At 40.8% G+C, this 15927-nt stretch overlaps 1 protein-coding gene across 2 annotated transcripts in view; it reads left to right on the top strand.

Moving 5' to 3' along the window:
* Positions 1–15927, top strand: part of FMN1 (formin 1) — a 437633-nt gene that overhangs the window by 271643 nt on the left and 150063 nt on the right. For both annotated transcript variants that reach the window (XM_043919297.1, XM_043919298.1), the window contains 4 exons: positions 7056–7185; positions 8909–9055; positions 10145–10204; positions 14174–14294. In XM_043919297.1, the coding sequence (XP_043775232.1) occupies positions 7056–7185; positions 8909–9055; positions 10145–10204; positions 14174–14294 (458 nt within the window). The remainder of the gene's footprint in view (positions 1–7055; positions 7186–8908; positions 9056–10144; positions 10205–14173; positions 14295–15927) is intronic.

Here is a 15927-nt window from a genome sequence, read left to right as displayed (position 1 = left end):
CTGGTGAATGAACAGTGGGTCCCTGCTCCTGGAAGGGGTCCCATTTTCCCTTCTGTGTTAATGCCTTTTGGTATTATTTTACAAGATTAATTGCCAAGACAAAGTAATGGTAGCAGGTAATTAACAAAATTCTTGTTCTTGCTTTCTCCACTGAGGATCTGGATAGAAGAGCATTTTTATTATTTTAATTTATTAAAAAATTTTTATTGTAATATTGTCACCCAGAGGGATGTAAGTCTGAAAGAGAAAAGCAAATATATCAACACACACATGTGGAATCTAGAAAAAATGGTACAGATGAACCTATTTCCAAGGCAGAAATAGAGACGCGGATGAAGGGCATTTTTAAAATTTGTAAGTGGTCATTATAATGGTTTCCTTAACATGCTAAGCTCTTACTGACAGCAGAGAAGATGGTCATATTGTCTTGGTGATGTGTTTGGACTCAGCAGCATTTGTCTGATTCATGCCAGAGTCTGATTTTTTGGCCACTTACTTGCCGTTAGGTCCAAGTGAGTTGACTATAAGCATGTTTTACATACTGGAAAATATGAGTCATTTATAGTTTCAACATTGCAGTTTCCTAAGATTCCTGTGGTGCCCAGTCCCATAAATTCAAGTCTGGAGAGGCTGGCTTCATCACTCACCTCATCAGCTTTCTTGAGCCATGGGGCCAGATGTAGAAAGCCATTTCCCATAGAGCTGTCATCTGCTTGGGACTAGGCTCTCTGAGAACCACTGTCTCCAGTGATGGTTCTCAACTCTGTTCACGCTCTGCTTGGGGTGGTAGTGAGGCACTGGGAGCTTCTATTGGGTTTGATTAGGCCTGGTTTGCGCTTTTTCTGGCCTGAAGTGAGGATACCATATGTAGTCTATTGGGATGCTGTACTTAGGAGCTTCCCTGATAGCTCAGTTGATAAAGAATCCATCTGCAATGCAGGAGACCCCAGTTTGATTCCTGGGTCAGGAAGATCCCCTGGAGAAGGGATAAGCTACCCACTCCAGTATTCTTGGGCTTCCCTGTGGCTCAGCTGGTAAAGAATCTGCCTGCAATGCGGGAGACCTGGGTTTGATCCCTGGGTTGGGAAGATCCCCTGGAGAAGGGAAAGGCTACCCACTCCAGTATTCTGGCCTGGAGAATTCCATGGACAGTGTAGTACATGGGATTGCAAAGACTGAGTGACTTTCACTTTTCACTTGTGCCCATAGCTGCCTTGCCCTCCCGCCCCCGCCCCCCGCCAAATGAAGACACATTGACTTGTTGAAACAAGGCTCTGTTAACATCATCTTCTGTGGAGGAACATAGGTTACAACATGCACAGACAGAAATGTTATCATTCAGGGCTCCGAGGGATGATTAACCAAATATTAGACCCTTGAAAACAGTGGGCCTGTTGCGTCATTCCTGCTATCAGCTGAGTTACTGCTGTCCATGTGTGACCCATTCTCTTTGAGGTGCAGAATCTCTCTCCCGTATACAGGCTGAAGTTACAGTCCACCCTGGCAAGACCATCCGGCCTTAAGGACAGAAGAGGAAGGTCCCTAGTCTGTGGCTCTTTGGGGATATTTAGTCCTTCCTATCTCTGGCCCTAGCATAGACTAGTTCTAAAGGAAATCAGTCCATAAATATTCATGAGTACCATGAGCTAATAATGCCCAAGACTCCCTCCTTGGGGATGGGTAAAAGAGTGCTTATCCCTTCCCTTATGGGTAGAGTATAAAACCCAGTTGAGGAGAGCGGATAAGATGTTAGACATTTCATAGCCTTTGAGGTAACCTTCCCTGGTGGCTCAGATGTTAAAGAATCCTCCTGCAATGCAGGTGACCTGGGTTTGATCCCTGAGTTGGAAAGATCCCCTGCAGGAGAGTGTGGCAACTAACTCCATTATTCTTGCCTGGAGAATCCCCATGGACAGAGGAGCCTGGTGGGCTACAATCCATGGGGTCGCAAAGAGTTGGACACGACTGAGTGACTAAGCACAGTACAGCACGGGCTTCTGGTACTTTCTCAGATAAATGGTGCTTTCCTCAAGTCTTTATTTTTCCCATATTTGCTACTCTAGTATTTCTCATCTTCACCTTCTGCTAGGTGACCAGGCCCCAAACCCACACGTCATCCTGGACTCTCAGTATCTCGTGGGATGGGTCAGCTCCTCTGGGTCTGGCCACCTCAGTTGCTTTCTAACCATCTGCCCCAGTATATCCACACTGGTGGCCCTCTCACCTACCCCATTAGAATATTCCGGCTGCTCCCAGCCTCAGATCCACTATAACCTCCAGTCAATCATCCAAGCCTTGCCAGGACAATTTTCTAAAACAAAAAGCTGAAAGTGTCCCTCTTCTGTTTTAAACCATTCATTCATTCAGAAAAAGCTTGAAATCTTTGTTTTAGAATATGAAGCTCCATTGTAGCTTCTTCTTACCTTTGCCTGTGGATATCAGGCAGCCTGTCTAGGCTCTCACTGGCAATTTCTCACACGTGACCTGCGCAAGCAGCAGAGGGCTCCCAGAGACCTGGGCTGACATGGTCCTTCCAGGGTTCTGACTTCGATGCCCTGCATGTGGCATCCGTAGCTCCTGTTTTAGGTCCCCTCACCAGGATCACTCATCAAACTCCATGGTAATTATGGATTTATTTCTCACGTGATCAAGAAGCAATTATGTATAAGTTAAATCAGGTTCTCAGGTCTTAGCATGGTGCCTGACACACCGTAAATGCTTCATACACATCTAAAAACAGTAAGATTCTTGGTGACTGATGCTATAGGATTATTGGTGACACATTTCTTAGAGTTCAATCTAAAAGTGATGTGAAATTTCTGAATTCCATTCCCGACTCAACTCTGGATATGTGTTTTGGCCCCTTCTCCATACACAGAACATTGGGTCTTTAAGATTCTCTGAGAGCCTTCCTAGTGCCAGCCCTAATTCCAGTAAAGCTTTGAGCCCAGGGAACCTTGTAGTTCTATTTCATTTTTTTTCTGGGTAACACAAATTAGTTGAGGCTATGGGCTCGTCTCCTTCTGTGTATCCTAAACCTCCTTTTTGGAGACTAGTTATAAATTATTGTTTATCCAGCATTCCCTTCTTCTCTTATAAGTCCTTGCTGGTGAGCTGGGGTGTTGATCTGTATGTTCTTACCATCAGTTCTTCACTCACTGTGTCCCTTAACAAAGAAGTGTACCTTCTCTGGAATATAGGTCCTAATTTGGGAATAGTCTTTCATGGTCGCATTTGGAAAGGGAGAAATGCAGAGTGCTACCTTTGAGATATCTCTCAGCAGCATTTGAATATGTCAGACTTCCCAAGACTCACTTACAGGACCAGATACCTCCCAGCCCACAAGCTTTTTACTGCTTGCATTTGTGAAAACTGGTGATACCCCTGATTTCAGTCATAAATGAATCAGTGGTTTGCAACTAATTTTAGCAAAGAAGCAATTTACATATAGTGTGTAATTTTTTCATCTTGTTCTGATTCAGATTTCCTTTGGGTTTGCGTTTTTATATCCCATCACATGGTTTTCATAATAATCAAAAGTTACAAAACCTTAAAACAAAGGTATGTTTTCTTTTATGAGCATTCTTTGCTTCATCTCAGTGCCATTAAAAAGAAAAAGGATTGTGACCTGGTTGTAGGATGAATAAGAAAAACAGCTGATTATTAGAATTATTATTAAAACCCAAGTGTCCCTAAAAGAGGCACAGAGTATTAGTAAGAAATGTTGGGGGGTTATGGAAAAAAGGGGGCTGCAGCTTTGCTCCTATGTAAAAGTATTCTTGGTAAGAGGTTACAAAATGTCAAGGTATTAATGTTACGATTTGACTAAGACTTTCAGAACTATCAGTTAATCATCATTTCAACCCCAGAATGGATTTAATAGCTGTTAGTGGATTCGCTCCTCTTCTGGATTCATTTCCAACTCTTTCCATCCATTTTAGTTTATGCCCCTTCCTCGGGTTGTTGGCTTTGAGAATATGTAACTCTTCCAACTTAATTTTGCAAAGGGCTCCAGTGCCCAGCTGCTCAGACAGTGAGCTTCTGTGTGCAGGTCGGGACTCACCTTTGGCTTTTAAGATCTGCCTTGCTGTGATTTTTAAGAAACTTTAGATTGTTCTTGCTTAATGAGTGCCTTCCTTGTTCCATGCATGGAACTATGAACTCTTGTCTGTGTAAGTAAGTTGATGTGGAAAGTAAACACCTGTAGAATAGAATCATTATGACTATTATAAATGATTAAACAGAAAAATAATAGTAATCTCATTTCAGAAAGAGATTTCTTTTAGTCACTTGCCTGTAGATATTTGCCTCATCTTCACTTAGCCTGCGTTAATACACCATTAGAGAATACTGCATTATAAAGGGAGTCTATTGGGTTGTTTTCTTTTCTTTTTTTTTTTCAGATGGTAAAGATTAATGCTTCCCACTTGGGTTTAGTCTTATTTGGGAAACAGGAGATAGATTACTTGACGTGGTTCACTATACTTGCATTAACTTTCTGTGCTTAATTTCTACACCATACGTTTATTCACCATTATAGAAAGCCATTAATATATTTTTAATCTTTAAAAATTTTATACAGTTTTTAAAGATTACTTTCCATTTACAGCTATCACAAAATATTGTCTATCATTCCCTGTGTTGTAAAGTGTATCTCTGAGCCGATCCTATACCCAGTAGTTTGTACCTTCCACTCCCCTAGCCCTATATTGCTTCTCCCCTGCTGGTAACAACTGGTTTGTTCTCTGTATCTGTGAATCTGCATCTTTTTGGTTATATTCATGCTTTGGTTATATTTTTGGGATTCCACATATAAGTGATATCGTATAGTATTTGTCTTTCTTTGATTTATTTCACTTAGCATAGTATTAATACCCTCTTGAGTCCATCCATTATGCTGCAGATTGTAAAATTTATTCTTTTTATGGCTGAGTAGTATTCCATTAAGGGCAAAAATGGTAGGGACCTAACAGAAGCATCAAGTGGGCCTTAGGAAGCATCACTACGAACAAAGCTAGTGGAGGTGATGGAATTCCAGTTGAGCTATTTCAAATCCTGAAAGATGATGCTGTGAAAGTGCTGCACTCAACATGCCAGCAAATGTGGAAAACTCAGCAGTGGCCACAGGACTGGAAAAGGTCAGTTTTTTCATTCCAATCCCAAAGAAAGGCAATGACAAAGATGCTCAAACTACCACACAATTGCGCTCATCTCACACGCTAGTAAAGTAATGCTTAAAATTCTCCAAGCCAGGCTTCAGCAATATGTGAATAATGAACTTCCAGATGTTGAAGCTGGTTTTAGAAAAGGCAGAGGAACCAGAGATCAAACTGCCAACATCTGCTGGATCATCGAAAAAGCAAGAGAGTTCCAGAAAAACATCTATTTCTGCTTTATTGACTATGCCAAAGCCTTTGACTGTGTGGATCACAATAAACTGTGGAAAACTCTGAAAGAGATGGGAATACCAGACCAGCTTACCTGTCTCTTGAGAAACCTGTATGCAGGTCAAGAAGCAACAGTTAGAACTGGACATGGAACAACAGACTGGTTCCAAATAGGAAAAGGAGTACGTCAAGTCTGTATATTGTCACCCTGCTTATTTAACTTATATGCAGAGTACATCATGAGGAACGCTGGGCTGGAAGAAGCACAAGCTGGAATCAAGATTGCCGGGAGAAATATCAATAACCTCAGATATGCAGATGACACCACCCTTATGGCAGAAAGTGAAGAAGAACTAAAGAGCCTCTTGATGAAAGTGAAAGAGGAGAGTGAAAAAGTTGGCTTAAAGCTCAACATTCAGAAAACTAAGATCATGGCATCTGGTCCCATCACTTCATGGCAGATAGATGGGGAAACAGTGGAAACAGTGGCTGACTTTATTTTTGTGGGCTCCAAAATCACTGCAGATGGTGATTGCAGCCATGAAATTAAAAGATGCTTACTCCTTGGAAGGAAAGTTATGACCAACCTAGATAGCATATTAAAAAGCAGAGCCATTACTTTTTCAACAAAGGTCCGTCTAGTCAAGGCTATGGTTTTTCCAGTGGTCATGTATGGATGTGAGAGTTGGACTATAAGGAAAGCTGAGTGCTGAAGAAATCATGCTTTTGAACTGCAGTGTTGGAGAAGACTCTTGAGAGTACCTTGGACTGCAAGGAGATCCAAACAGTCCATCCTAAAGATCAGTCCTGAGTGTTCATTGGAAGGACTGGTGTTGAAGCTGAAACTCCAATACTTTGGCCACCTGATGCGAAGAGCTGACTCATTGGAAGAGACCCTGATGCTGGGAAAGATTGAGGGCAGGAGGAGAAGGGGACGACAGAGGATGAGATGGTTGGATGGCATCATCGACTTGGTGGACATGGGTTTGGGTAAACTCCAGGAGTTGGTGATGGACAGGGAGGCCTGGCATGCTGCGGTTCATGTGGTCGCAAAGAGTCAGACACGACTGAGCGACTGAACTGAGCTGAACTGAGTATTCCATTTTGTGTATATGTGTATAGCATTCCATTGTGTGTACATCTTCTTTATCCATGTATCCACGAACACAGGTTGCTTCCATATCTTGGCAGTTATAAATAATGCCACTATGAACATTGGGGTGCATATATTTTTTCAAAGTAGTGTTTTCAGTTTTTTTGGATGTATACCCAGGAGTGGAATTTCTAGGTCATAAGGTAATTCTGTGTTTAGGTTTTTGAGAAACCACCCTACTGTTTTCACCAGTGACTGTAACAGTTTGCATTCTTAGCAACAGTGTACGAGAATTCTCTTTTCTCCATATCCTTGTCAACGTTTGTTATTTGTGTGCTTTATGATGATAGCCATTCTGATGGGTGGGAGGTGTTTTATGGAAACCCATTTTGAAAAGTGGCTTTGTTGTCCACAGTAGAGCACATCCCTTGAGTTTGCTTATTTGATACCTTTTATGATGGTTCAATTGACATTGTCAAATAAGGAATGCCCTCATGGTGAATCTTTTTCTGCTGTCATTTTATTTCCCCTGTGACTGTATATGAAGTCAGCTGATTCATTCTTAATTTTTACAGATTTTTGCATGAGTTAGCCCAGATCCCTAATTTTGCTGAACGTGCCCAGTGCATAATCTTCAGATCTGTCTTTTCTGAGGGTATCACTGCCTTGCACCGAAAGGTAGAGATCATCACACGAGCTTCTAAGGTATGTTTGCTGCCTAATTCAGGGATAACTTTGCCTTTCTTAGGGGTGGAGGAGGGAGTGGAGAGTGGGAAAGATCAACTTGTAGAAAACTTTTTGACTTAAGATTGTGTATTTCCCTGTGACAATTATCCCATAAGTTTGTGTGCATGTAGGAGAATGAGTAAGAAAGGAGATGCAGATTGACAGAGGATAAAGAAGGAGAAGAAAAAAATAACACTTTTACAGATTTCTCACATATTCCCAATATCTCCCAATATACATACTGGCCACTTAAAACCAACCTTAATAGTGTAGTCTGTTGTCTACTCTGTCTAGATTGCAAGAGATTTGCCTTAAACCAATGCACTGGATCATCTGAAATATGTTTACATAGTGAAATACTGTAAGAAGATTCCAGAGACTTGATAAATAAATGATTATGGCAGTGAGTGATGGGCCAATAAATTTTTGTTGGCTTTGTCCCACTGGTGTTCTTTATAAAGTTAAATTCTTCAACTTGACATTTTTTCCCAGTAACCCACATCCTTTTTTTTTTTTTTTTTTTGTCCTTGAGCTAAAGATGCAAGTCTTTATTTCTCTTAATTAATTAAAATGTTGCACAATTTTCAAAGGTTACTTTCTATTTACATTTTGTTACTGCAAAATACTGGCTCTATTCCCCATGTTGTATTAATACAGTACATCCTTGAGCCTGTCTTACACCCAATAGTTTTTGCCTCCGACACCTATCTTATTTCTCCAACTGGTAACCACAAGTTAGGTCTCTATGAGTCTGCTTTTCTGTTGTTATTGGGTAACCTACATCCTTAACCACATGATGATCCTCCATAAATACTGTAGTGTTTAGTTGCTTATTTGAAGGCATGTTTTTTTCCCCTTCTAAAACATAAAAGATTTCAATAAAGAAAGCATAAATAACACCAAGGTATATAATATGCATCTTTTAATAATGCCCTAAAAAGCAGGAGCAGAGGTCAAGTTGGAGCTGCACTTGGTTTTGTCTTTCCCCTGAAATAAAGGAAAATAAAGTCGACTGAAATTATAGAGAAGAGAGAAAAGTATCAATTTGAAAATTTGCACTTGGAGCCAAAGAATGAGAGAGAGAGAGAGGTAAAACAAATGAGAGAGGAAGCTGAAGAAAACCCCAAGAAGCTTGAAATTGTAAAAGTTAATAGACAAATCAGCAAGCCCTTACAAAACAGAGCCTGTGACCTCAAAATACATTGTTGTAGTTCACCTCTAACGGTTATTTCCAGGGATAAGGAAGCATAGGCATGCTGTTGTATCTACCCGACATTTAACTATGCTGTTTATATAGAGACAGTGTCCAAAACCAGATTCTCAAGTGATCTTAAAACCTTTTCTATCTAGAAACCATCAAATACAAAACCTAACTGTAACAACTCTCTTGTTTCAATTTCTGAATCCTTTAAAATAAGTATTTAAAAAATAAAATTGGCTCAGATAGAAATGTAATATTTAATATTCAGTGTTAAAACATGCACAGTTTGTAATTCATTGAAAGGATAAAAAATGATGGCTGTTAACATATTTTTTAAGACACTTAAGGCTTAATGAAGTGTATTTTCTGTTTCACCAGCTGTAAATCCAGTTGGTAACAGGCCAGCAAACAGACTGTCAGGTGCTTGGTGAACATTTGTTGTTGAATGAACATAGGTGCGTTTGGAGTTCAACCTGATAATAATTGTTATTTTTTTTCCAGGGCTTGCTGCACATGAAGAGTGTAAAAGATATTTTAGCTCTCATTCTGGCTTTTGGAAATTATATGAATGGAGGAAACAGGACTCGGGGACAAGCAGATGGATATAGCTTAGAAATTCTGCCCAAACTCAAGGATGTCAAAAGTCGGGTATTTATTTTTCATATGAGTATCTGTGATCTGCCATCATTTTCCTTCTACCCCTTCAATTTTTTCTTAAAGTATCCCTAGTTGTTCCATTCATCTCTATCCTCCTAGAAGTACATTTTTTTTCTTTGCTTTCTTTTGAATACAGGTTTTTCATGTTATCTTCTTTTGATGAAAAAATTCCCAACATTCACTTGCTTGAAAGCACACAATTAGATGTTGAACCACCATGAGAGGATAAAACAGATAGTGTACAGTATTAGCCATAGCACAAGACTTGAATCTGTTTGAATTTGGTGTTAGCTACTTGTAATTTACTCACCCCTGAGTAGGGAGCGATGCTGAATCACCAAGGGAGCTGAGCGTTTGAATTATCTTTTGGTCCACAACAATTGGAGTGGGGGGTCCACTGTCACCCCCTCTGAGCCTGATTATCATTTGGCTCCACACCCCTGCAGAGCTCTCTTTAGAAACAAGCAGCCCATAGCTAGGCGTCCCCGTCGAGGGGGGGGGGGGGCAGGCAGGGGGAATGCAAGGAGGGGGAACACACAGGCAAATTAGAGTTAGACCCACGTGAACAAGACACAAAGGCTGCCTTGTGGGAGGGCTTGCTCTCCCCGGAGTCCCAGGGTCATAAAGTGGCAGGGTGTTCCTTTTAAGCCATCTTGATTGTTTTTCATGCCATTAAGAACACACATTTTTTGAGAGGTGGGAAGGGAGGGATGGTTTTTCTATTCTACTCCCTGGTTCTCTTTAGCACTCCCCTACCTCCTCCTTTCTTGGCTTTATGCCTGAAAATATTGAGACAGTCTTTTGGTTGGCTGGTTGCTTGTCTTAGCCATTACCTCAGAGGTCTGATGGATTATCTGTTTGGGTTTTCTCCCCCTCAAACGAAAAGTGTAGTGTCATTTCTTAAGATGCCATTAAAAAATGAATGGGACAAGGAGGAAAATCTCACCAGTATCAAACAGAATCAAGACTAGGTATCATAAAAGTATAAGAGTTACAAAATGAGATTTCAGTTCTTTGACTATATACTATGGCAGAGTCTCATGTGAAGGATATTCATTTAAGCTTCTCTTTTAAACCTAGGATAATGGGATTAATCTGGTCGACTACGTGGTGAAATACTACCTGCGTTACTATGATCAGGTAAGAAATGGCATTATGTGGAAAACTGTGCCTAATGGGGTTTCAACTTCTTCACATTGTTGGCATTCAGAAATTAGATGATGGCTAGATGGATGAATTTCAAATCCAACATAGAATTTGAGAGCTCTCCAGCCTCCTTGGTTTACAGATGGGAACACTAGAGCCAAGAGAATTTAGTTGACTCTTGTGAAGGGAAGCATTATTCAGTGGTACAAATCTACTGCCTCTTAATCTACTGTGTAACACAGCTTCAGAGAGATCCCTAGTCATTTCAGTGCCTTCTGACCAGATTGTGAGGGTTCCTGTGAAACCTATATCCATTCAGTAATTGGTTATATTTGAAACTAGATTCTGGGCTGCAGATCAAAATTTAGGAACTTAATATGCAGTAATACCCAATACTTTATCAGCAGTGTTCACTGGTGAACAAGTTAAAGACGTGGAATTTAAATCCATCTTCCCTGCTTAAATTACACTGGCCATTAGAAATAAAAATTTCTGTGAGAATCCACCTGAGCACCATTTTCTGTGTTTTATTCCTTCTCATTAAATCAAAAACAAGGAGTCCTAGCTCTGAGAAGAAAGAGGTACTATTGTAAGTTGTTGAGAAACCTAGCAGTCAATAAATGGAAAAAGTCTTGGGAAAATGTTGTCAGGAGTCCTACTTACCTATCTACAAAGGCAGAGTTCTTCCTAGGTACCGAGGGAAGAAAAGTCAAGATTCCAGGGCGTCCTTTTCAAAAGGCCTGCAGTTTCATGCAGAGGACAAGCTAAGCACTGATCAAGTCTTTCGTCATCTCTCCTCCCCTCCTGGTGGGTTTATCTGACTGTTTGTAATGTAGGCGCTTGATACATACTTACTGAGTTGAATGTACTGTAAATATCCACAAGCATGTAGTCAGTAGCATCTGTGAAGAATTAGATGAGGGGAGGTGACAGCTATTTTCTGGTAGAGCAGTACAGGTGTGTTGAGCTTGAGGCAATGTTTGTGCACCCACAGTTCTGACAATAGGGACCAGAGTGGCAGAAGAACTGTCCTGAAGAATCTTGGGGTGGCAGTTCAAAGCTGACATTAGCAGATTTATGCATCGTCTCTGTCTCAATCATCCTTCCTACGCAGACGCACTTTGTAGGAAGGATGAAATTTGCCTATGGAATTTGACTCCTGATGAAGAGAGCTGAACCCAGTGGAATCAGCTTCACAGAGGAAAATATTAAAATACAATAAGATTAGTTTCAGAAATCCTAAAGGAAATCAACCCTAAATATTCATTGGAAGGACTGATGCTGAAGCCGAAGCTCCAGTACTTTGGCCACCTGATGTGAAGAGCCAACTCATTGGAAAAGACTCTGATGCTAGGAAATATGAGGGCAGGAGGAGAAAGGGGTGACAAAGGATGAGGTGGCTGGATGGCATCACCAACTCAACGGGCGTGAGTTTGAGCAAACTCCAGGAGATAGTGAAGGACAGGGAAGCCTGCTGTGCTGCAGTCCATGGGGTCACAAAGAGTCAGACACCACTTGGCAACTGAACAATAGGATAGTCTAGTTTAGGAAAAATAAGAAGTCAACAACTGTGTGGTGCTCTCCCAGTTTTTCACTGTGCAGAATGAATTTCACTCAAGAGTGTAGGATTATGTGATTTATAAAATGATCTCTTCCCTCTTAGGAGCCTAAGTGATGATGTTTGTGGTTAGTGGTGAAGAGCAATTAGCAGAAGAAAGGTGACTCTTGCTCCAAGCTTCCTTCTACTCATGGCTGATTTTTGGTCCAAGTTGAGGTCTACGTGAAGTTTAAAGCAACCCTTCTAGGGCCATGTCTTTTGAACTCTAACTGAGCAACTTTCATAAGAGCTACTACTAGGCCGATTTGCTTAGCAGCATTTTCTCTTTTTCTACCTTAAAAAAAAGAAGAAGAAACTGATACTGGATCTGATAACAAGTTTTGAAGGCTAGAAAGAGATATGCATGAGTTCTTCCAGTGTTGATTACCATAGAATTTTGTGGCACGCATCTTAGATGTTGTTCCATCTTGGCACTCATACTAGGGTACTGCTTCCATTGTTTCTTAAAGCAGTAACACTGATCATGTAAAGTATTATTTTGATCAAATGAGGAAAACCATTTTCTTCTAGCATTACAAATGGGGCCAGATGTCTTAAAGGAAGAGGGAAGGACCCAGGGAATTGTTGAAATCACAAGAAAAGAGGGTGATAAGGTAGATGACCCCTGTCCAAGATGCAGACTTCTCAGAACAGTGTTCCATAAGCTGTCTGTAATAGTGCCAAAGTGTATGGGTAGATCTGATGGTGAGTACTCAACTAAGAACAAGACATAGTTCCTGCCTTCAAAGTGTTTATAGGCTACTGGGGAAGACGCCAAGCTAACAAGGCAATTTTTAAATTAATGTTGATAAGTGCTGTGATACAAGAAGTAGCAGGGGCTCTTGGAAACATCCAAGTGCTGGAGTTCTGGGGAGAGCCTTAAGGAAGTACTGTTTTGAGAAAAATTGAAGAAGTATGAACCAGGACATGTGAGGAAGACCTGGCGAAGGATTTGGAAAGAGACAGTTTTGTAAACACAAGTCTACAAGCAAGAGACTGTGGCCTGTTTCTTTATTTTCTGAAAGTCTAAGAGTGAGGGAGTTAGAGATAGGAGAAGGGAGAAATCAGGCTGGAGGTGGAGACAGAGGCCAGATCATAAAGTGCCTTGTAAAGCAGTTGTAGAGTTTGGAATTAGTCCTAATGGCAGTAGGGAAGATGGAATGTGAAGGAGAGCTGGCAGAGTAGCCTGTGTGGACAGAAGCATAAGCGAAGACGGCCTGAGATATGTAAGACACAAAGCTTACATTGAACAACTCGGGGAGAAAGCAGGCTGGACTGGAAAAGACAGTTGAGGCTCTGCTTCTTCCCATGTGACTACAGGCTGTGCACCTCTGGATGTTTCTCTGCTGAGATCCTCTCTTAGCAGTAGTTAGAAGTTTGTCAGCACTCTACACAGCCACGCCTTTGTAAATACCTACTAAGGTAGGTCTTGCCTGGTGGCTCAGATGGTAAAGAATCTGCCTGCAATGCAGGAGACCCAGGTTTGATGCCTGGGTTGGGAAGATCCTCTGGAGAAGAAAATGGCAACCTACTCCAGTATTCTTGCCTGGAGAATTTCCTGGACAGAGGAGCCTGACAGGCCACAGTCCATGGGGTCGCAAAGAATTGGACATGACTGAGCAACTAACATTTTTATACTTCCAAGGCAAGCAACATTAGGAGAATCTTTACAAATACATGAAGAATTTGATCACACATGCACACACAAACACATGCACGAGCTTTAAACTGCAGAGGAAGGTAGGTAAGAGCATTAATGAGTGCAATTGTTTCTCCCACTTCAGTGCGGCCTAGTCCAGTACCTTCTAATTCCCACCCATGGGCATACCCCAAAGACGATTTATCTAATTGCTACCATGTGAAGCTCAACAGGGACTTTGAATTTAAGCACTTTCATGTGCTCTTCCTATACCTTTTTCCATGGGAATCGAGGGTCTAAGATTAGGACATATCTGACCATTTTCTCTTTGATTCAAGAGTCAAATTAAAACCCACCCAGGGACTTGCCTGGCAGTGCGGTGTTTAGGACTCCCAGGTTCCACTGCCGGGTGCACGAGTTTGATCCCTGGTCCAGGAATGATGAGTCAACATGCTGTGAGGCACGGCCAAAGAATAAAATAAATTAATTTAAAAAATGAAGACCTCAGCCCATGCTATAGCCGTAGCCTTGGCCTCAGTGCCAGTAAGACCAAAATGATAGTACAAAAGACATAAAAGCACTTCAAAGTAGCCAGTCCAAAGTTAGGAATAGCAGGGGATCTTTGCTATAATTCTTATCCGACTATCCAAAAAAAAGATATTTTGGAATTTCAACTGAAAGTGACAATTGGGAAGTATAATGTACTTTTGTTTACAATATATTCCAGGAAGCAGGAACAGAAAAGAGCGTTTTCCCCCTGCCTGAACCACAGGATTTCTTCTTGGCTTCTCAAGTCAAATTCGAAGACCTTATAAAAGATTTGAGAAAACTGAAGAGGCAACTAGAAGGTAATGGGAACTGTTCTGTTATTATGATCATAGATATTTTTTAAATGGTTGAAGAGGATGATCTCTCTCTGGCTCGTGGAATGGAATTGGTGAGAGTTCAGTTACTACAGTCTTTGGGACACTCCCATCTCTGTGAACCATTTGGAGTCACTTTATTTACACATCTTTCTCTTTTGTTAGTGTTAATCAGTGCTTATTAGATATGTATCTTGTTGCATATATTTTCCAACATGTAATAGATGTAATTTTAATAATAATAATAATAATTACAGCAACTCTTTTTTTTTTTTTTTTTAATTCTTACTGTGGTCTTATATGATTCTTCTAACTAGGGTAAGAAGGTAAAGGTAACCCAAATAAGCAGGAACTACACTAACTCCATTTTATAGATGAGAAAAATGAGGCTTAGAAAAGCTATATTCACACAGCCAGAGAGAGAGGCAGGTTAGATCTAATTAGAAAATCTCACGCATTGTGTTTTCTAAGCTGGTTCACTGTGCTGCCTTATCTCTCTTTCTCTCTTGCTGTCACGCAAAATGCACACACACATTCCTATATATTTTGTTTATGTATATAAGTCTAATAGTGATGGCAAGGCCCATAGTAAACAGTCTATTTTAGTTCAATTTACATTTTTAATTATCCAAAGCAAAATGCTGAAAGCCCTTTTTGGCTTTTTTAAAAGGTGAAACTATGTCTCTGTTGGGCAGGAATTTTCCTTTGGCATCTCTTGAGTCTTGTGTTTTCACAGTGGAGACATCTCCTTGTCCAAGAATATAAATACTTGCCTCAGAGCTTGTATAACTCCTATTGAAGAGCTCTGTGGAGGATTTAGGGAGCGTGTTAATGTGGAAATGGAGCCCAGAGCGCCAAAAGCAGAGCTTGAGGAAATGAAGAGCTTGCACCAGGAATATTTTTACACTAAGACATAAAATAAACATTTTTAAAATGTTTATTGTGAAAGAGTACTCAGAAATCTAAGTCTTAGACGGAGGACAGCTTGAAAATGCAAGTAAAGTGGGAAAGATCTGCTCCTGGTGGCAGGGCGAGCCATTTATTTTTACTTTAGGCATAAAACTTACTTAAATAAGGATGGTGGTTACAACTGAATATTTTTACCTTGTAAATGATTTTTAAAGAAACATGTGGAGTTTCTTTTTCCTCCTGTTGATGTGGTCAAGAGCGTGAATTCAACCAAATGGATGTTTTGTTCAGGAATGTGATCTGTGAACACATGATCATTCTTTTTCCTCTCCTCAAAAACAGTTTTTTCCTTGACTTAGATGAGCTTGATTCTTATTGTAAGAAAGCGGAGTAAGCCATCACATATCAGTATTTTTCTGTCCCTCTTCCGTGGCAGAATTAGGGCCAGGTCAGTCTTCAAGGTGGCTATTGCAGTAGCAGAGAGGACCTGTGCTTCTCCAGTACATGAGTATGTTAGATATTTAGTCGTGTCTGACTGTTTCCAACCATGTGGACTATGGCCTGCCAGGCTCCTCTGTCCATGGAATTCTCCAAGCAAGGATACTGGAGTAGGTTGCCATTTCCTTCTCCAGGGGATCTTCCTGACCCAGGGATCGAACCCACATCTCCTGTGTCTCCTGCATTGGCAGGCAGATTCTTTACCATCTGA

This window comes from Cervus elaphus, chromosome 12 (assembly GCF_910594005.1).
Source record: "Cervus elaphus chromosome 12, mCerEla1.1, whole genome shotgun sequence".
In the NCBI taxonomy this organism is placed as follows: Eukaryota; Metazoa; Chordata; class Mammalia; order Artiodactyla; family Cervidae; genus Cervus; species Cervus elaphus.
The sequence above is the reverse complement of the archived record's forward strand: the minus strand, read 5'-3'. Positions and strand labels throughout refer to the sequence as shown.